The sequence below is a fragment of the Thunnus maccoyii genome, chromosome 8 (assembly GCF_910596095.1).
Source record: "Thunnus maccoyii chromosome 8, fThuMac1.1, whole genome shotgun sequence".
Classification (NCBI taxonomy): domain Eukaryota; kingdom Metazoa; phylum Chordata; class Actinopteri; order Scombriformes; family Scombridae; genus Thunnus; species Thunnus maccoyii.
In genome coordinates, this window is record NC_056540.1 from 8,663,295 (window position 1) to 8,683,436 (window position 20,142).

General features: G+C 40.0%; 3 protein-coding genes across 10 annotated transcripts in view; 1 reads left to right on the plus strand and 2 right to left on the minus strand.

The window, feature by feature from the left end:
* Nucleotides 1-103: 103 nt before the first annotated feature.
* Nucleotides 104-4,443, minus strand: zgc:110843 (uncharacterized protein LOC541492 homolog). The gene is made up of 3 exons (XM_042419438.1): nucleotides 4,256-4,443; nucleotides 2,013-2,215; nucleotides 104-989 (listed from the first exon to the last, which is right to left on the minus strand). The coding sequence occupies exons 1-3, from the start codon at nucleotides 4,317-4,319 to the stop codon at nucleotides 900-902; spliced, it is 357 nt and encodes a 118-aa protein (XP_042275372.1). The 5' UTR covers nucleotides 4,320-4,443; the 3' UTR covers nucleotides 104-899.
* Nucleotides 4,444-6,611: 2,168 nt separating this feature from the next.
* ube2d2 (ubiquitin-conjugating enzyme E2D 2 (UBC4/5 homolog, yeast)) lies at nucleotides 6,612-17,922 on the minus strand. 2 transcript variants are annotated; one of them, XM_042418954.1, is made up of 7 exons: nucleotides 17,651-17,922; nucleotides 15,940-16,003; nucleotides 10,264-10,295; nucleotides 9,832-9,909; nucleotides 9,159-9,264; nucleotides 8,598-8,691; nucleotides 6,612-7,247 (listed from the first exon to the last, which is right to left on the minus strand). In XM_042418954.1, the coding sequence occupies exons 1-7, from the start codon at nucleotides 17,672-17,674 to the stop codon at nucleotides 7,202-7,204; spliced, it is 444 nt and encodes a 147-aa protein (XP_042274888.1). In that variant the 5' UTR covers nucleotides 17,675-17,922; the 3' UTR covers nucleotides 6,612-7,201. The 2 variants fall into 2 exon arrangements, with proteins under 2 accessions (XP_042274888.1, XP_042274889.1); XM_042418955.1 differs by lacking the exon at nucleotides 17,651-17,922 and adding an exon at nucleotides 17,131-17,406.
* A 1,643-nt stretch (nucleotides 17,923-19,565) lies between these two features.
* Nucleotides 19,566-20,142, plus strand: part of ppp3cb (protein phosphatase 3, catalytic subunit, beta isozyme) — a 35,102-nt gene continuing 34,525 nt past the window's right edge. For 2 of the 7 annotated variants that reach the window (XM_042419658.1, XM_042419659.1), the window contains exons 1-2: nucleotides 19,566-19,679; nucleotides 20,067-20,119. In XM_042419658.1, coding sequence (XP_042275592.1) covers nucleotides 19,651-19,679; nucleotides 20,067-20,119 — 82 coding nt within the window. In that variant the 5' untranslated portion in view covers nucleotides 19,566-19,650. Of the gene's footprint in view, nucleotides 19,680-19,719; nucleotides 19,972-20,066; nucleotides 20,120-20,142 lie in introns of those variants that run through there. The other 5 variants (XM_042419660.1, XM_042419661.1, XM_042419663.1 and 2 more) reach the window with 5 other exon arrangements.

Here is a 20,142-nt window from a genome sequence, read left to right on the forward strand (position 1 = left end):
CTGCATTAGATCTGGAGGTTAAAACACAAACAAATGTAGAGTTTGGCTTCTGGCCCTGCAGCGAGAACAGCTTCCTGAAAAATAAATACACAAGGCCGGCGAATCAGATCACTCGATAAGTTTTATTCACAATATACAGAACAATGAATCATCAAGTCAGACACACGGCAGCCAGTAGAAAATAAATCTGATGAAAAAGCAAAATATATCCTTTATAAGCAGAATTCCCAACACTTTACAGATTAAATACAACAGTTTCCTCAGAAAGACAGTAACTGGTTACAGACAGCAGATAGTGTTTCAACAGTTCTCAAGATAGATTTTTATTTCATTAAACACAAACATGACTTCTACCTCTGACTAAGCAGCTCTTGGTGCAAAAATCATGACATGTAACATTCATATGGGTTGTGTGTGTGTGTGTTCTGACTTCTGATTTTAATGTAAGGCGCTGCATTCGGATGCAAAAACCGGACTGAGGCAAAGATCTGCCGTACTCCTCGTGTTCCAAACACCTGCTCCACACCTGGAGGAGCGGAGAGAGAAAGGGACGCCAGACGTGAAGGTGTGACGCCTGTGCAGTGCCGTTTTGACCTTCGTGTTAAGTGGGTCAAAAAGCGACTGCGCAGTCGTAATACCCCGATGTCTGACTGTATTGATTGTCAAAGTCCCTTTATTATCTCTTCGCACATGACCTTTGATTTCAAAGTCATGTGGGTTTGTGTAGGAACAGTGTGGGAATGTATGAAATGAAAAATTCAGTTTCTATTCTGGTCTATGAAGAATACTGTGTCGTACCGTAACCATCAGTGTGCACTGTAATGAGGATAACTGGCTGGACAAACTGGGGCCGGGTGGAGGGGAGGTCAAGGGAGGGCGCGCTTTTCTGATTGGTTGGCTTAAGCGTCCCTCTTTTTGATGATGAGCGGTCCGACATTGTCCCCGGTTTCCTCGTTGTGTTTGGTGTGGGCACCGTCGCAGTAAGGGAACTGCAAGGAGGACACACAATGTTAAGAGGAAAACAAAAGTCCAAGAACTTCAAGAGTTTTGTTCTTTGATAAGAGAAACCGCTGCGAGGAAATCACAATTTAAATATCACAAATAGTAGGAAATAAGACATGATAACAGCCTCCACACAAACAATGAACCATCTTTATGATAAATACACCCACTGACTATAAATGATCAAAACATTCAACGTTGCAGAGGTAAACCAAGAGTTACACTGTCCTTGTGTTTATTATATGTCCATGAAAGCAAATTGTGGATCTTGGTTATGCAAATGAGTTCTCTCCCTCATGAGGACATAAAGTGCCACTCGGGTCCATTTCAGAGTGAGGTCTATAATTTTAAAATATGACCTCCACACAAGGCAATTACTGGCCGCTCAGTTAAATTCAGATGTCTCTAAGTGTTCAATTTGCCCCTGCAGTGGTACTTAATCGAACACTGCCGACAGCACGCGCGGGGCCCGCGTTGTGGAAAACACGACCGGAATTGCAGAATCAACTGTAAAACGTTTGCCAAAATGTGGATACAATTAGGAAAAAAATCTGGGTTTTCCTGCCATTATAAACGTTCTCTCACGGCGTCTAAGCTGAATGAACAGAGCAAACTAGACACTCTTTCTGATGACACAATGTGCTTAAATCGTATATATCACAGAATTCAGGACAATTGAAATGGAAAACACAGAATTCGGGGAAAAAATAAATTGAAATCTGGAAAAAAGTTCAAAATTTATTTCATAGGGCCCCACACGCTGTCAGTAGCTGATACTCTGGGTTGAAACTTTGCATGTTGCATGTCTGGAATCTAAGCTGGAGATGTCCATGTGCAGTCAAAGGTTAGAACACCTGGCTGTGACATCAATGACTACCCCAAAAGTGCAACATGTGTGAAAGCATAACAGACCTTTAATCATGTTCTGGAAACCTCACTGGTTGATTTTTTTTTGACTTAGACAACCCAATAAGAGAAATGACTGGCAGGTATTCAAAGAGTAAACTAACCTTCTTTGACTTCCAGCAGCGGCAGTACACAGCTTTGGTGCCGATGTCCTCCATGTCAAAGCTGTGCACCACTTTGGGACTGTCTTTGCTGACGGATGTGTTCACCTGGGCCTTCTTGCAGCCTCTCCCACTCAGGTAATGGCTGACTAGAAAACCTCCTACAGCTGCAACCACTGCCACTGGCACTGCAACCACCAAATGCTCTGGAGAGAGAAAAATGTAGTAAAGTTAAGTGTTTATGTGTGTATTATGAAATGTAGGTAAGGGTTAAGAAAACTAACTAGGGTTGAATGAACACCTCACTGTCATGTGAAGATCTTAGTTAATAGTTGGTGTAAATGCACCTTTGTGACCCCGTGTGATCATTTTTTTTAAAGGACACCCAGACCCTCAGCTGCTTTTGTTGTGTAAAGACACGTGACAGAGACCTCAGGTGACCTCAGTGTTTTGTTTTGTTTTATGTGAACAGAAAAACTTTATCAGTCACCTTGATTGACTCGCGTCGACACTGACGTAATTTGGATTTGTGGCCAAAACACTCCTCTATCGGTAAACAGCTTCGTGGCATTACAGTCCACTTTGGGTTCTCTTAAAACAGGCTTATGAATTTTCTGAGCAAATTTAAATTCACTTAGAGGTAAGCTCCAAACAGGAGTCAGGCAGATCGCCCAGGATTTTAAGATGCAGGGAAAACCCTGAGAGACGCAGCTTCTCTAATGAGACATCAATAGAAACATAAAGAGGTGGAAGCTATAGATGTTTTTGTTTTCTGCTAATCATCTTTTTAGCAAACAATTCACATAACAAGCCTTGAGTATGCTTTACAAGCTCATCGAGTCCAGTAGAAATCGGATTGTTCTTCTTTTATATGATCCTGATGAACAATTGAGTCAACATGAACCGTTCTGTCCTAAAGCCAGAAACTAAAGGACAAAGTCCATCGTGTCATACAAGTTACAAAACATTTAGTTACCACCTTAACAAGGACTGGAGGTTGATATTTGTGTGTGTGTGCTCAGAGAATAAATGAGCTTTTGTGATGATAAAAATAAGTGTGTGATATGAATAAGTGAGTGTCTGGATGAAGACGTTGACATTGAACAAACACATGATTCATTGTAGGCCTGTTACACTGGATTGCAAAAGACTGTACCTAATAAACAGGAAACTGTGTATATTGAGTAACTTGCAGGCGTTTATGGTACCCAACTGACCGTTCAGTACTATCTGAATGTAAGATTTTAATCACTAAGAACGGTTTTCCACATGTTTCTACTAACTCTTTGCCTTTAAGCCTCTTTAAAATGTCTAAAGATCCTGGATTTGCTGCACTATTATGTTCTGTTGTAACACTGAAAGGGAAATCCATTCATAGTGTTACATAGACTCTATTTGTGATATCAACTGTTAGACAAGGTTATTGTGTTTTTATGATTGTACTTATCATCATCTGGAGAGGAGGAAAACACTTGAACCTTTTAACTAAAGAGTGATTTTTTTTTTATTTAAAAGGGCATTTTCGCCTTAAACCAGTCAAGCAGTAACAAAATGATCAATGCTTTTAAAAGGTCTCACAGCCAGTTCAGAGGATGATTTAACATCCTTCAGACGAAAATCAGCCTCTCTTCCTCCTGCTCCGTCCTGTTGCATCATCTGGGGATGGACTCAGCTTCAGAGAAAGCTGACAACTTGAGGGTTATGTGCTGTGGCTTTGCATTTCAACCAGGGATTGTGAATTCTCCAGTATTTTGTCGAAGCGGTGAGTAGGATTATTCAGCATCACATGATGCAGAGACATGAGGAGGGAAATGGGGCCCTTGCTGCCAGTCTGGCTCAGCAAGTTCAGTGATTAGCTGCCACCAAACATTCAGATACTCCTGCCGTGGATGTTGGGATCACCTCCAAGTATGGCTTGAGCTCATGGGCCAAAACTGAGTGACCGTCTAAAGTTGGTAACACAACCTGTGGCTGTATTTTACACAACTCACTGCCAGCTAGGTGTCTGTTAGCCAGCGGAGGAGCGGTTAGATTAGTGATACTGCAGCAAAAAAGTTAGTTTGATTCTTAAATTACTGATAATTTAAAGGTAAGAGCACTGAATTTAGCTGTAGTCTCCATACACCGTGCTGTAGCCATACAAACATGTTTGCCAGTGACGTTCATCGCTGTTATGTTTACGTTGAGCGGCAAACGAAAAGATTCATTACAAGCTAGCATGCTATTAGCTGGCGTTAATACTTTACCTTTTGACAACCTGATTCCCGGGGTGGGTAATGCGGGTATAGCAGGTAAACTCGGGGCTGTCATGTTTTCGCTGGACGGTGTGTTATTTGTAGTCAGCTCTCAGCAGCAAGGTCAACCGAGGAGTCTTACCGCACTCCGTTAGCTCCGGTAGAACTCCGTCTGTTCGGTCTGCTTACGTCACTGTGCAACAACCAATCATAGCCGAGGACGGAGAGTGATGTTCTAACAATGCGAGAGCATTCACTCCGCAACTAAAACCTACTTCGCTTTGGGGCCGTTTAAAACACTGATTTCCGTATATATGATGCATTAGTTTCTTTCGTTAGATGTTTATTACAAAGGGAAGAAGACACGTTAACCTTCATTCATTCAAACCTTCATTTAAGCCTCAAAAATCATTGAGATTTTATCTTTTGCTATGATGTCGAGATACAGAGTCAAATAGATCAAAACAGTGAAAACAATTGCACACTGTGGTGAAATAGTTTGGGATTATTTATGAAGGGCTCATTAACATAAATATATCCGCATAGGACTGAATATACTAACTTTTGAACGTGGAAGTTAATGTCTTGACAATGATTTGGGAACAGCAGTAGTAGAATTAGAGATAGTTATTCTGCGTTCATGTCATTTCGGATTTATCGTAACAACCAGTCTCTCGACTTGTGAATAATGTTCAAGAGAACATCGGTCATTATTACAACTGGGAAACTCGGATTTTCCTAAAAGCTCCTATATTTCTGAATTGGCACTTAATAGTACAGAAGTGCCTAAAAATCTAACAAATACAGATGCTCCACATCAGCCAAAGGCTGTCGGTCAAGTATTCTAATCCTCACACCACCAAATATGTAATCATCCGATCCTCTGGATGATGTAAACACTCGGGAATCGTCTCTTCCATCCAGCCCATTTGACGTGTACGTAGCACAGAGAGGAAGGCTGTAGAGGAAGGAGAACTATCTTGACGGCTGCGATCTTTGGTGATTCCCTTCTGCCTTTCAGGAATAGCTTTCCTTCTGAATAAATTCATGCTTTACTGAACCATGATAACCATCTCTGGGTAAACTCTAATAGCTTATAAGACAAATATATGATTCTATTTTCATCAATATAAACACAGAATCGCGATCAATTAGAATTTATTGCACTTAAGATAAATATTTAAAAGCACCACTAGAGGGCGACAAAGCGACTTCACTGCACTTGGAAGTACTGCGACATGAGTGAAGTCTGAAGATATAAGAAGATGCACATTGATGCAGTTTTATTGTTCTGTGAATCCATTATTGTACTTTTAAGTTCAGGTTCCCACTAACGGAATAAGTGATAGTGACTACATCCCCCACCCACTTTAAGATATTTATTCTGGGGAAATTTTTAAACCACGTCAATAAATGTTAGTCTTGTTTTACTTAATCAGAAATTCCCAGAAATAACCACACAGATTTGGATAGTAGCAATCTAACCATAAGATAACAGTGATCCAGTGCGGTACTGGCAGGTATTCTTCTGTCGGAGGTTCTGTAGAAGTGGGCCGTGAATTTGACCTGGCTATAAAATGTCCCTGTCCTACCTCTGCATGTCGTCCAAAAGGGGCTGAGAATGAGTCAACACAGGAGTCATGGGTTTTTATTACACAGTTTAATCAACACACAAAGCTCAACGAGCCTCTCAGGTAATTCAATATACAGAGGTTTTGTGCAAGAAGAGTGGGTTCTCCTCGCACCCAGAGCCCAAGCCAGTCCCATAGCCATTTAAGATGTTAGCCTCTAATTTAACAATAGCAAAAAACAAAAAAAGAAAAGAAAAAAAAAAGCAACCTAAAGAGTTATGGGTGGGGGGGAGAGGGGGGGATAAAAACACAGGTTGAACTAAGAAAAATAAATTGCTTAAATACCTGGTCCAGAACCTCCACTTTGTGAATAAAGAAAAGGTGGTGGTAGTGGTGGGGGTGACATGGGTTTACAGTTGTGCGTGCATGTGTGTGTGTGTGTGTGTGTGTGTGTGTGTCTATGTGTGTGTACAAAGAGGTCAACTCGGGTAAGGTGGGGTGGGAGAGGGGGAGTGAGGAGCAGGAGGTGTGGGGATAAATTCAAGTCCTTTCGTAGAATCCAACAGAAGACCAAAATAGGCCATGTGCATCTTTTTTTTTTTTTTCATTTTACATAGCCTGCGATGATTTCTTTTAAGTATTCATTGTATAAAATACAGAGTGCCCTTCGACTCGCGTGCCAAACTGCTTTCTTGAATTGTCACCTCGACAGATGGGAATTATAAAGGACAACAGAACAAGAAAGGGAGCAGAGTGTAAAAATCCCTCCATATTATTGTCCCCCTCCCCCCTAAAAAAGGGAAATAAAGAAGAAAAAGGTCCCCTCAAAGTTTTACAGATGCTCAAAGGAATGCTTTTAGTAATTAACGTCTGGGGTAAGTGGGTGAGGATGCAGGGGTGTGTAGGAAAAAGGGGGAGTCGGGGAGGCTGCGACAGCCCAACCTGCATGGTGACAAAATGTAAAAGGAATACAGAGGTCAGGAGGGGAGGGGGCAGAGGTCACAAGGAAGGGACGAGGTGAAGAAAGGGCAAGGAGAGACGGGCGTAACCATTGCAAGTTGACAATATGTACACTGGAGGGTGGGCAGGTGAGCTGAGAGGTGTGAGAGGAGGGGAGGGGGGAGGGGGAGACAGAGCCAAACAGAGAGAAAGAGAGAGAGAAAGAAAGAGAGAGAGATAGAGAGAGAGAAGGTGGGGCAGAGGGAGTTTTACAGGTACTCTGGTGAAGGGGAGGCGTGGCTCAAAGAAAGCACTCCAATGGAAACCAACAAGATCTTGTTTTAAACTTTTCATTTGTTTGTATGGTTTTTTGTTTGTTTTCTCTTTACGTCTGAAGCTCCCCTAACCTTATGTCGTAGAGGTGGTTGGCCATGATTCTACCCCAACACTACATTGCATACTTTTGTGTCCATTCCCGAGCTATTTTGTTGTACCTGTAATCAAGCAGAGACAGAGAGAGAGAGACCAAGAGGGGGAACTGTTAGTTTACCCTTGTAATGACCAACATATTGACATTTTATGATGTATATGCACATTTAAGTTTTGCTGCCTCCCTGCCAGCAGCAGCAGCAGCAGCAGCAGCACAGAGGGCAGCTTGGCTGGCTCTCCACAGAGCACACACAGCTCTGCCATCTTGTGCTGAAATTCAGGAGGTTACTTTTTATTTCCTCTTGCCACTGCGGCAAACGGCCAGAAATCACTGCTGCTGGCTGATCAGTACCAAGAAAACGGTGATAGGTGATAACAGATATGGCACAACCAAAATGACAGTAGTATCTCTAGTGTATAGTTGTTAAATACCACTTGTTTTATGATAGGGCACATCATATAATGTTCTGTGGGTATGTAAAAAACGCAGATGACAGTGCAAATCTCTGACTGGTCAGTGTGGGCTGCCAGCATTCACTAAACCCAATAAATATCTGATAATATACAGAACAGGAGAGAAAACCCCAGCTGAATGCTACTTTATGTAAGACCTTTCCTTCTCTATATAGCGTTTATAATGACAGAAACACTCATTTTGACTTGGGCTGATGAGATGTATATTTAAACCTATCAGATGCTACAAGCTAATGGAGCTAAATATCAGCTTTATTTAAGTAAAGAAGGACTTTATACAGACTGCGATGCAACATGTGCTGCAACAAGTGTTCAGTTGCGTTACTCTAATACAGCCAGATAACATAGTGATGCCAACTGACATTAAATCTCCAGACTGGAAAATGTTCTGAAAGAAATGTAAAAACGTGTTTGGAACATTCCTCCATCTCTCTCTTTGCTCTGTGTCCATTCAGAGCAGCCAGCTGGGGGGGGGGGGGGGGTCGAAACCACAGTTCTTCACTTCAGACGGACAAAATTGCCAATTTTGGAAGGTGAATATAACAAACTGGAGAGTCTTATTACCTTTGAACAGTAACCAATCAGTATATTTTTAAAGCCCATTTCCATAATTTAACCCAGACTGAAACCTTCTATCCTTGTGTTTTTGTAGCTTTCAAACTATGTAGAAAAGACTGTTACGAAATCTCAAAAATAACAGAAATTGTAGCTAATTAAAGTGTAGTAATCTGGTAGTACAATGGAGCTTCTGTCCATCAGTAGCTAGACTGTGACACTGTCTGTCATCAGAACATGACTTATGATCAGTTTGGGTTGTAAAGCGTCTCAAAAATAAAGGCTGGTAACCCAAATGTTTAATGTTGACAAAGAGGCATGAACCCTTAAAACAGACCATAACGGACACCAATGACGCACTTAACAACAAGAAGGAGATAACTTACTTTTCCCTGTCCGTCTTGTAGATGCGGGCGATCTCGGGTACTAAGGGGTCATCCGGGTTTGGGTCGCACAGCAGAGAGCAGATGGACAGGAGAACTGGGATGGATGTATCGGAGGTTGACCAGTCAGCATTCACATAAAAGAAAAAAAAAAAAAAAAAAATCTTAAGAATTTTGACAACTTTCCTTCCTTCAGATGCAAGTGTTTTTTAGTAAGGAGCTATAGAACTATTGATGATGCATAAAAATGGGGTTTTGACAAAAATGTAGAAAAAAAAGCCCAACTCTCTGCATGAGAGACATTTGTAAGCATGTCTGTTAGTGATCATCCATCAGAAAGAGCTACGCTGACATTTACAGAGATAGTACTCCAGTTTAATACAAGGACCTCTGCGTGAGAAATGTTAAAATGCATTATTTGTGGGATGCATTTTTATTCAAAAGGAAACCAACATGTTTCCTCTGTTCCTTCATTCCTAACACACTTGTTTAGAAAGGCATCTGCCATTTATCTGTAACCACATGTGCAGTTTAGAGTCTGAAGGCCAGTAAGAACCGGCCTACCTTTGGAGATGGTGAGAGCCGGAGACCACTGTGATCGCAGGATGTCAAGACAAATGCTGCCGTTGCTGTTGATATTTGGGTGGTAGATTCTTGTGGTAAATGCAACCTGAAAACAGACAGAGGGGGAGGGGGCGTGAGACAGAGAAACAACAGGAAACTGAATGACGTATAGCTGCGGCATGTTTTAGCAGGAAAAGACACACTTTTACTTTTAGAGCTGGGCGTATTTCTCCATAGATAGATCATTCTATTGTCATCCTGTGAGATTGTCAACACCTGATGTAATCGCCCTGGACGGTCAGTCCACCTTAAGTGAGCCTGGGCTGAAGTTGTTGCTAAGTTCAGGGCTAACCCCCTTCACTTTAATCAGCAGGCGGCAAAGCAAGACACAGGAACTTTGCTTGGTTCTTGAGGAGTTATAGCATTTATTCACTGACAAAAAAGCCTAAACTGTACACACACTGCACTGCTAACCACGCACTGAGCTATCCCTTAAAGGAGTCGCGCTACTTGTGTAACACATTTCAGGTCTGATAGTAAGTTAGTTAAACCAATCGTTGAACATCCCTTCAAATGTTGATGTACGATCCGATCACCAATCAGCACAAGCCGAGTTACTTTGTTTATTTATGCTGCTGCTTTGTATGTTTGTGTGTGTCAGTGTCTTGCTTACCTTTGGCGGTTTGAAGGGGTAGTCTGTGGGGAAGTGTATGGTCAAGAAGAAAACCCCGCTCTGGTAAGGACTGTCATTCTAATCCACGGAGAAAGAAAACATTCATCTCATTAGTGATTGTACTGCGATGACAAATCTATATGTACAAAATGGGATATAAAATGAAATGCTAGCGGTGATGTCACACAAAAATCTTATGTTTGAGTTAAAGTTGACGTCTAACTAATTGATAAACTAAGCATTAAGTTCAGTCTACTTTGGCCCTATCAGATTATTTACTGTGCTTACTGAGGAGCACCATTCAAAGTCAGCAGTTCAGTCACAATTTAAAGTCAGCAGTTTAGAGTATAAATTAATGGCAGAACATCCTGTCATATGTGTGAATGTTAATTCCCAGAAAAAACCAACGACTGTGACTAAGTGAATACTTACAGGTCCCATTATTGTGGCTTGCCAGTGAAACACTGAAACAAAGACCAGAGAAATTGGTTATGAAACACTAAACACAAAGCGTGGCTGAGAAGTGTTAGAATAAATAATGCCACATGAAGGGCTCATGTTTATTTGTATAGTTGAGTAACAGACTTACAACATAGTGCAACTCAGGACATACAGTATATACACACACACAACATTTTTCTCTAAATCGTGAGTGCAAAGGGTCAGACAAGTGCAGTAAACTCACACTTAAATATTTTTTTTTTTTTTTTTTTTTTTTTACAGAAAATGCTCCTTATATGAATGATATCAAAAGCATCAAAAGCATTTCTGAAGAGGAAATCGTTACCAAGATGCAATATGAGGAAGTCTTAGACAAAACAAGTGGTGGGAATTGATTTGGGAGCATCTGAACCTGCCCAAGTCAAGCATCCGGTCGAGGTCTGATGACAAATGTCACATTGAAAAGTCAACCACAGCAATTACGTGTTCCTAGAACCACTTTCTTGCAGTTTATAGAAGAGTGGTTTATTTGATGTTGGGTAGCAGGAAACAAGATGTACAGAGCAACGTTGCTGCTACTTTTTTCTCCCCCAGTGCCATTTTAGGTATACAAGAGTGAAACATCCTTAAAATATGTATGAAAAAGGAAATCAAGAGTATGGATGATGTTTTAGAAGTGAATCCTATTACGTACCAGGTCTGAGTAGTCAGATTTCTGACTATTTTTCAGCTCAGATGCTACTAATTCCTCATATCAATGCCTGTGTATTGGGATGACATAATCTCTAGACATATGTCTGCAGGATGCATGCTGGCTTTGATTGTTTTCATGCAACACATCTGAATGGTATGAAGTTAAAACTGTTCAAATATGCCCGCACACTGATTTCAAGCAAGTATGCTAATAGCACTAATATGGATAAACAGCTGTTGGTAATAATATTGAAATACACAAAAGCTGTGTTTGTGACAGCTTATAACAATATTTTAATACCTCAATTAAAAATCTTTTTCTATATTTAAACTACTTAGAACAAGTTCGAGTCAGTTCACAAGTAGTTGTAGAGCAACCTTGATCTGAGGTCAAACTTGTTACTTTATACAGTAGTAAACAGAGATTAGACAACAGAACTAGAAAACACAAAATTAAGAGAGAGATCACAGAAAAAAATATGGAATTACATGGATAAAATCCCTTCTCGGATCCAGAAAGATTCATATCTGTAATGTACCTTTTGAAAAGGAATAGACTAAATAAAAATGCACCGAGACTTACCCTGATTAACCTACAAACGTCACAAACCTCAGTCATGAGATAATGGTGTGGTGTTGGTGCTTTGTGGAACCAGGTGTTGCAGTAATGATTAGCATCAGCTCACCTCTTTACTGTCAGCCACAGTGCTTTACTGTTAGTGTGTTTACATCAACCTACTTCCGCTTGTGCCGCACATTTGAATGAGCATCTAGTCAACTGTTTATGATACTTGCAGTTTGTTGATGTCAACGGAACAAGCTACTGTGAGCTAGTGGCGGGACAAAAACAATAGATATTGCAAAATGTCGTGATATTTCCACTTGAGATGCGATATCAATACACTGGTGCCAATATTAATACTTCTTTTTTTTTAAACCCATGACCGCTCAGAATTGATTCAGCTACAAGAGCGCCACTACCCTCCGTGAACAGAATCAGACAGACGGCATACATCGTGTATCGCAGATTTGCCTTTGTTGTGATATATTGTTATCATGGGAAGAATATCGTGATAGTATTGTGAGTTCATCTGTGATTCTCACCCCTACCGCTAACTACACAGGCGTTTATCTACTAATTATTGTGATGAAACATTACACAACAAGTTTTTGTATGGTAATTGAAGTGAGATTAACCAATCAATTTCACACTACCTAATCAATACCTAATCATAGTTAAATCATTTGTTGATATAAATCCTAATAATCCTAATGCAAAAATGTTGACAAATAACCACGATAATCAGTGGTCCATAGAGGCAGCACCTTTAAAGTGGACGAGATGAATACTTCAATGTAACAGAATTAAGACAATACACAGTCGAGGCGTGAAAGTACAAGTGCTAGACAGCTTTCACTTTGAGATACTGTGTCACATGATTATTTCTTTGTGTAAAAAACCAAGTTTCCTTATCTCCTAAATGTACCCATCTCAGCTGTCACCACAGACGAGGAAGTGATCACATCGTGTCTAACCCAACACCAGACCTTGGCATCATCAACATAACACTTTCATGCTATGTTGTTTTTGAGAAGAAAATACTTAAGAATAAAATATTTTTAAATAACTGATTGAACAGAGGTTAAACAGAAGTGGACTGAGATTATTTAGGGCAGTTTTGATTCTGATTACATGTAGTTGTACATCTGTGTTACCTTCACTGCCATCACGTTAATAGCAGTAAGTTGCCTTTCCTCAGACAGAGAGGATTTGGCTCTCTGTGCACAGTGGACACAGTCAGTACAAGGGTTCATGTTTACGTTATTTAAGAGACAAAGAACAGTAAAAACACCCGTGTAGGGAACTGCACCTGTCAGTATAAACATCAGCTCACTGATGGTTGCTGCTCGTCTTGCATCACCAGAGCAGAACAATAGTCTTGAAAATGTTCACAAATGTGAATTGACAGATATATTTGAATTCAAATATATTGATTATCCTACTCGCAAATAAAAGTAGGAAGTTTACACATTGCACTGTAAAGACTGGACCTGACAAATTTGCATTGTTTTATTCAAGTGGCTCATACAGGATAGATAGAAATCACTCGCCTTGCATTACATTATATTAGTAAAATGTATAAATCTTACAACATGTTAGCTCTTTAGCCTAAAACCTTTTCAAGTTGTGTAACAGATACAAATTGTTCTCACCATCGGCACTGAGTAGTGACATATTTTATAACAACATGGCACCACAGTAATAATTGTTCTGGCATGCACACGGAGCTGACACCATACCCAGAAAACTGATATTTTGTCCTCTCTATGTACAATAAACATGATAGGTGGGGTTTGGGAGATATTAAATTATGGGTACATATTGCATTGTGATGTCATCTAATACAACACCAGAACGCTGAATCAAGACATTCCATAAAAATCATGAATAATTACTACTTCTGTACTGATTTGCATCAGATTGTACACGTAGCCTAATCTACCAAACTACTATGGTTAATATTAATTAGACCATGTAAATATATCTGTATATGTTATTTGCATTTGTATCGTGCATATATACTGTATACACAATGAAATTCACAATCAATATTGGAACTTGCAGACAGAAAAGAAGCACTGTGATTATCAGCACTCCAAATAAATTGTTGCTCCGTTATTTCGAATACAATAATTAAAAAACACAAATAACATGTGCACTTAGTGTGGTATATACATGTATATATGTATTTTGATTAACCCCCACAATGTAATAGTGGTAAACAACCTTTATCTGATAACACATAAGGTGTTTACATGTGTCTCCAGGCTGCAGCTATCATGTTAACTGATTCAAAGATGGCCATTTAAAAGCCATGTTTCAGTGTTGGCGCCTGCCTTTCATTGCTGTAAAACCACACAGTGAAAAAAATTGTTTAGACAATAATTTGATTCTATAAATCAATTTAGTAGCATCAACTACTTTATGACGGGCAGGTGACTCTGATAAGCGTGTAATCCTTGATTATCAGCTCGCAAGACCATAATTCACCAATCAAACTTCCTTGTGATAATATACACCGTGGTGGTGAGTGAGCAAACGTAGCAGCCTGATAGGTAAACATCCATCATTAAAGGTCAAACTTAAAACACAAAGGTTTTGAGCGTCTGAATCTAATTCCACTGTGACTTCACCCAAGACTGAGCATTGTGGAGGTGAACAAAGTGCTCTAAAAAATGTTGAAATGAGTGAACAACAAGAATAATTGAAGCAGAGGCACAGGTGGCTGAGATGTTAAAGGGGGAGCTTTGAACTACTGGTAGTGCGGGACTTTCTCCGAGACAGACAGCAGACTTCACAGGCACCGGTCTGAACACAGCAATCAGTTCTACTGCTTACATGGATTTTAAAGAAAGAAAGAACAAACAATATTCCCTTTTTATTCACTACAAAACATGCAGAAATGTTAAACTGTTCTACATTTGAACAATGGTGGAAGTACATTCAAGCTGATTTTTAACTAATAATACTATCAGTGGATCATCTGTCAAAAAAACAAGTTTAGAAGCCAACTTGTAGTTTTTAATTTGTACCCATCAGGTTAAGATACTCTGATTTTTTTTTCCAATTTTACAAATTTGATTGTTTCTGTACTATTTGACAGTTTCTTGGCATCTATAATACATAACCAACCAATAACACTGGTCTGACAAATATACTTGCTTTCCATGTCTTCCTTTTGCTGACAACAGTTTCCATGAGATGTATTTAACACAGAAAAACTGAGTTCATAAATGTCCTAGTTTTTCTATAGGATTAAAAAAAAACAACTCCTACACTACGAAAGAATATAATACTAGCCAGATGAGAATTACCCTTATAATTACCCTGCGATGAAAAACGGAACTGACATGTAGTAATGGAGGTGGGAATATTATGCTTTTACGATGAATGAGTATTTTTTTTACAACAGGCAGTCCATGTATTTCCTGATTCTGCATGCTCAAAAAAAACAAAAAAACAGACCTACTTCCTTAATCTGAGAAATATTTAAAAAAAACAATCTATTGTAACTTTTAAGGACACGGGGATCATTTTACACACCATCAGCTCATCACGCCTGGATTATTGCAACAGCCTTTTTATTTGCCTGAACCAAAAACCCACTGATCGACTCCAGACTGTACAGAACTCAGCTGCTGGACTTTTAACCAGAACCAAGAGACGTGATCACATCACTCCTGTTGTAGCCTGTTTACACTGGCCCCCAGTATGTTTTAGAAATAGATTTTCAGATCTTACTGATTACTTTTAAGGCTCTTCATGGCCTCTCTCCCTGCTCTATCTCTGACCTCTTAGTACCGTTAGCGTACGTGCCGGTACGTACTTTGAGATCCTCGGGCAGAGGTCTTTTATCTGTACCAGAGGCCTGGCTGAAAACTAGAGGGGACAGAGCGTTTGCAGTCAGGGACCCGAGGCTCTGGAAAGATCTGCCCGAGGAAATCAGGTTGGCTGAGTCAGTGATTTAAGTTTCTTCTTAAAACAGACTTTTATCGGAGAGCCTTTCCTGATTTTACTTGAGTTTTCTTTATTCTTGCTTTTTCATACACTGAATTGGTTTTTATACACAAAATAGCTTTTTTTTATCTGTTTACTTTTTAAAACCTGATGATTTTATGACTTGTCTGTTTTATTTTGCTGCCTTTGTGAAACACTTTGTAATGTACATTTTGAAAAGTGCTATGAATAAAAATGATTATTATTGTTGTTATTAGTTTAGTTAAATGCACTGGAATCCACAAATCAAAAGCCAGCACATTCACTGCTTGTATTTAGTTTTCCAATTAACAATATTAGGTCTGACAAAATTTCACATCCAAACATGTCATAATAATCATTTTAATAAAGAATGAAGTTTAACCTCCAGTCACACATTGCTACCAGGACAGTGTTGGTTTTGATGGTAAACTTACTGTCATCTCCTACTGGTCCTGCAGAACACTGGGCTGGTGGGTCCCGTGCCAAGTCGTTCAACTCCTGCGACAAAAAAAAAAAAAAAAAGAAAAGTCAGTTGATCAGGTCCTGCAGTGACCCATGGATATCTCAAAGGTGAATGGCAGCACAATAAACATCCAACAAAAGAAACTCCCGATAAAAGATGTGCTGCAACTTCTAATAATATATTTTTAATATACAACTCAAGCAGCCGAGTGTGAGTCATCTGTACAGTTGATTAAATCACTTGTTGTGCTTCTGCAATAGCTACAAAGTTTTCCCTGCAGGTGAAACACTTCATGAAGCATTTCCTACTAACACAACAACACTACTGTAACACCATGAGCTTTGATTATTGGTGTGACGTAATAGTATTTCTCCAGGTAGGGCAGGTAACACGTGTGAAAGCCAGACTAAGATCACGACAACATCACAACAGAGACTAAGACACAGTCTACTAACTAACTGGATGTAAGTGTAACGTTGCAAACGTAAACGCTCCGGTTCAACAGTGGACGGCAAGTAAGGGAAACATTATGCTGGCTACTCAGCCACATTATGACATGGACTAACGTTACAGGAGGAACTGACAACAGAAAGACAAAAGCACAACATTCAGCTAACTGTATAATAATGATGTGCTGCTCGCCTGCTGTCAGCAACATGACATCAAAGGCGAGCAACGCGTGGGGCCTGTTTTTACACTGCTAACACTATCGCTAGCTTTTCCCATATGTATCTCCTGTTTGTCGATTTCAAACAATAATAGTCATAATGTCAAACACAAACAATAGCAGGCTTGTTTTATCACGACTACTTCAGATATCTAACATGTTGTGCGTTACGAAGACAACATCTTAAAAAAACAAGGGATATAAACTAGCTTAGGTTACATCCATCCTCACCTCTGGACTGTTACGAGTCTCATTAGCGTTAAATATATCCACACACGTAAGATAAATATTTTTAAAGGGTGGGCTACAAAACAAAGCACAGACGGAAAATTGAAAATCGCTAAATTATAACACAAAGTATGCGCGCTAACGTTAGCGTAAAACGCTAACTGGATAACTTAGCTGTCAAATCAAGCAGCGAGTAAAGCTTCAGTAACTGTAATAAATGATGTTAGCTACCTTCACTACGGTGTGGGTGAACTACTAAACACATACCTGACAGCAGGTAAACACTTATGTGTTGCAACTGCCGCTCCTGTACTAGAAATGTTAATGTAGCAGCTCGCTGGATCAGAGGAAACCTTTAGCTCATCCCTGTTAGCCCACCACCGGGACAGATAGCCACAAAACAGCTAACGGGTTAACACACAGCTAATATCATTCACTTGTAACCGTCACAGCTGTCTTAAACATCAAATCATATCCAGTATTGAACATATTAATTAGTAAACCGATGTGTCAAAACCAAGAACAGCTAATCTAACGGTTGCTCGTAAGTCAACGGTCGAGTTGGCCCGTTTGAAGCAGCACTGGTGAACAGAGAAGCGGCGCATTGCTGCCCTCACTGTCGTCACTCGCTGTCCACACACCGTTAGTTGAAACCTACTTATTGAGCCAACATCAATACATTAATCTCAGTATAATAAACCCCTCAGACAAGCCTCGGGTGGGCAACCTTGGGACTAAACCCCTGACGAAACTGCGAAATCCTGGGCCTCGTCGTTCACTTCCTTACCTTGTGAATTCTTTTCAGAGCCATTGTTGTGCTAGCGCTTCTGTCAGGGAAAACGTGCGGTTAAAATGGCGATTGATATCACTGTCCGTTGATAATACTACGACTTATCGATCATAGAGCACCGTTACAGTACACTCTAATTACTGGTCGCTACTAGAAGGAACCACCGATAGAAATTCGAGGCGAAACTGAAAGATAGAAGGGGTAGACCCGCGGTCCTTCCTCCTACTGCAGCGGCTACCAAATCACTGCGGCCTGTGTTCCGCCAGCAGCAGCGCCGACACCACGTCCGGCACCCGCCCTTCACAATACAAGCACCGTTTGCACTAACATAAACCCACTACAACAGTGGTTCCCAAACTGGGAGCTGGGCATGGGTCGTAGAGAGGTCTCCCGGTGGTCTTAAGGGTAATGAGAACTTTTTTTTAAGATAGAAAAGTTAGCTTTGTGTGGTACTAGGTGAGTGGTGGGGTCCGGGAACCCCCAGGGATCCTTGAGGTAGTTCTAGGGGGTCCCCGGCAAAAAGGGGGAATAATTTATATAAACTATAATAAAGTGACACAATGTCTGTTTTGTTCATGGGTTTCAAACACTTTCTGTAATAAAACATCCAAAAGCAAAAATCTTATCAAATGGGGTCCGTGGTCTAATTTGTGTCAGTTTAGGGGTTCTCGACGTGAAAAAGTTTGAGAACCACTGAACTAAAACATGAACTTCACAAATTATAGAGAAAAATCGTTACTTTAGCCTCACATTATGCTTAAACTGCACCTGCTTTTAAAAATACTGACCCTCTTTTTTTTCTCTTTTCTTGCTATTTTTTGTTTGGTGGTTGTCATTTTTGTTTTGTTTTTTGTTAATTGGTTTTATATTGTTTGTGTTCATACGAGTTGCTGTGGTTGTTTAAATTGGTTATGTTACTTGATTTATATTCATCAAGGATATAAATGATGTCTGGTCATGTGGAGGATATTACCAGACTGTTCTTTTCGTTTTTTTTGTTTCTTTTTGTTCTGCTTGGTTAACAAAAAACAGACAAAGTAACAGTTTGTAAAAAAAAAAAGAAGAAAAAAAAGAAAAGAAAATAAATTGTTTGGTGGTTGTATGTGTCTGTCAATATTAATATGATCAATTAAAAAATAAAAAATGCTGGCCCTCTAAATCAATCACACTGTACAACTCTTTGACTATCAATATTCAAGAGGTTTTACTGTCTTACATGCACAGCAGATGGCAACATTGAAGGAAATTAAATTTGATTTTTTTGAGCTCTAGTTCCAATTAGAGTATATAATAAAATGAGAGAGAAATATATAAATATACATTATATTGCACATAGGTGCACAGATGCAGTATTGCACATCAGTGGTAAATAGATAAATACTACACATAAGTGTTGGGTGATAAATACTTCTGATAAAAATATAAATATTATGTAGTGGGGAAGAGAATGTGTATGTTTGATGGGGAGTGAGTAGGTGTACAGGAGAGGAAGAGAGAGATACAACATCTGATTAATCTAGTCATTGTCTTCATTTAATCAATGCTTGTTTTGCCAGACCGACAGTCCAAACCAAAAACCATTCAATGTGCAATAATTTAAAACTGAGAAAACCCGCAAATCCATACATTCGAAAATAAATAACCAGAGAATGTTTGGATTCTTTGTTTTAGAAAAACTCATACAATCACTGATTAACAAAAACGGACTGAAAATGTGATTAATCTCACCATCTTTTTTCATAAACCAGTAAATGATGTGTGAGTGCCTTGCTGGACTTTCAAACCATAAAAAAACATCCCTGTTTTATTGTAAAGGCCAGGCGGAAGTCGTGTTGTTGGAAGACATCTATGACTGCGCTACAGCCAGAAAGCCCTCCGCCGACATGCGCACAGGGCTCACGGTGCACGCTGGCGACGGACTACTGCAACTCGCATCATTTTGGCTCCGGGCATGCGACTGCAAGGCTGTGTGTTCACATGGTCCGCACGGAGCCAAAATGTCTGCCCTGCACGTATTTTGCATGAGGTAAACTCCGGAGAACCGGTGCCAAAATGGTTCACTACTACACATACAGTGTCATACACACATGTAGAGACAGTGGACACGGTTGTAGTTATATCTCTCTGGGTCTGGCGGCCATGTCTAACGATATGAGGGTGATATTTGAGGGGGTAGTATATAGATGAACTACACTCAGCGCGGAGTGATATGATTAATACGACTGTGAGGCTGTTTTGAGGAAGTGTCATGGTGCCATGTGTGAGTTAGACCTTAGATAACTACAGGTTGTGTGCGTGATTTATAGCACAACTTACTTGTAAGTTTTGAATACTTTGAAATTGAATTTCCTTATGCTTCCTCTAGTGTAGATCACTGGGTGTCATGATCGTGTAGCATGCTTTATTTTTCCAGGTGCCGGTGTTCAGTTCAGCCGATGGATGATCAGCACACACTCTCAGGTAAAGGTATGTGTAGGCGGGAGGATCGT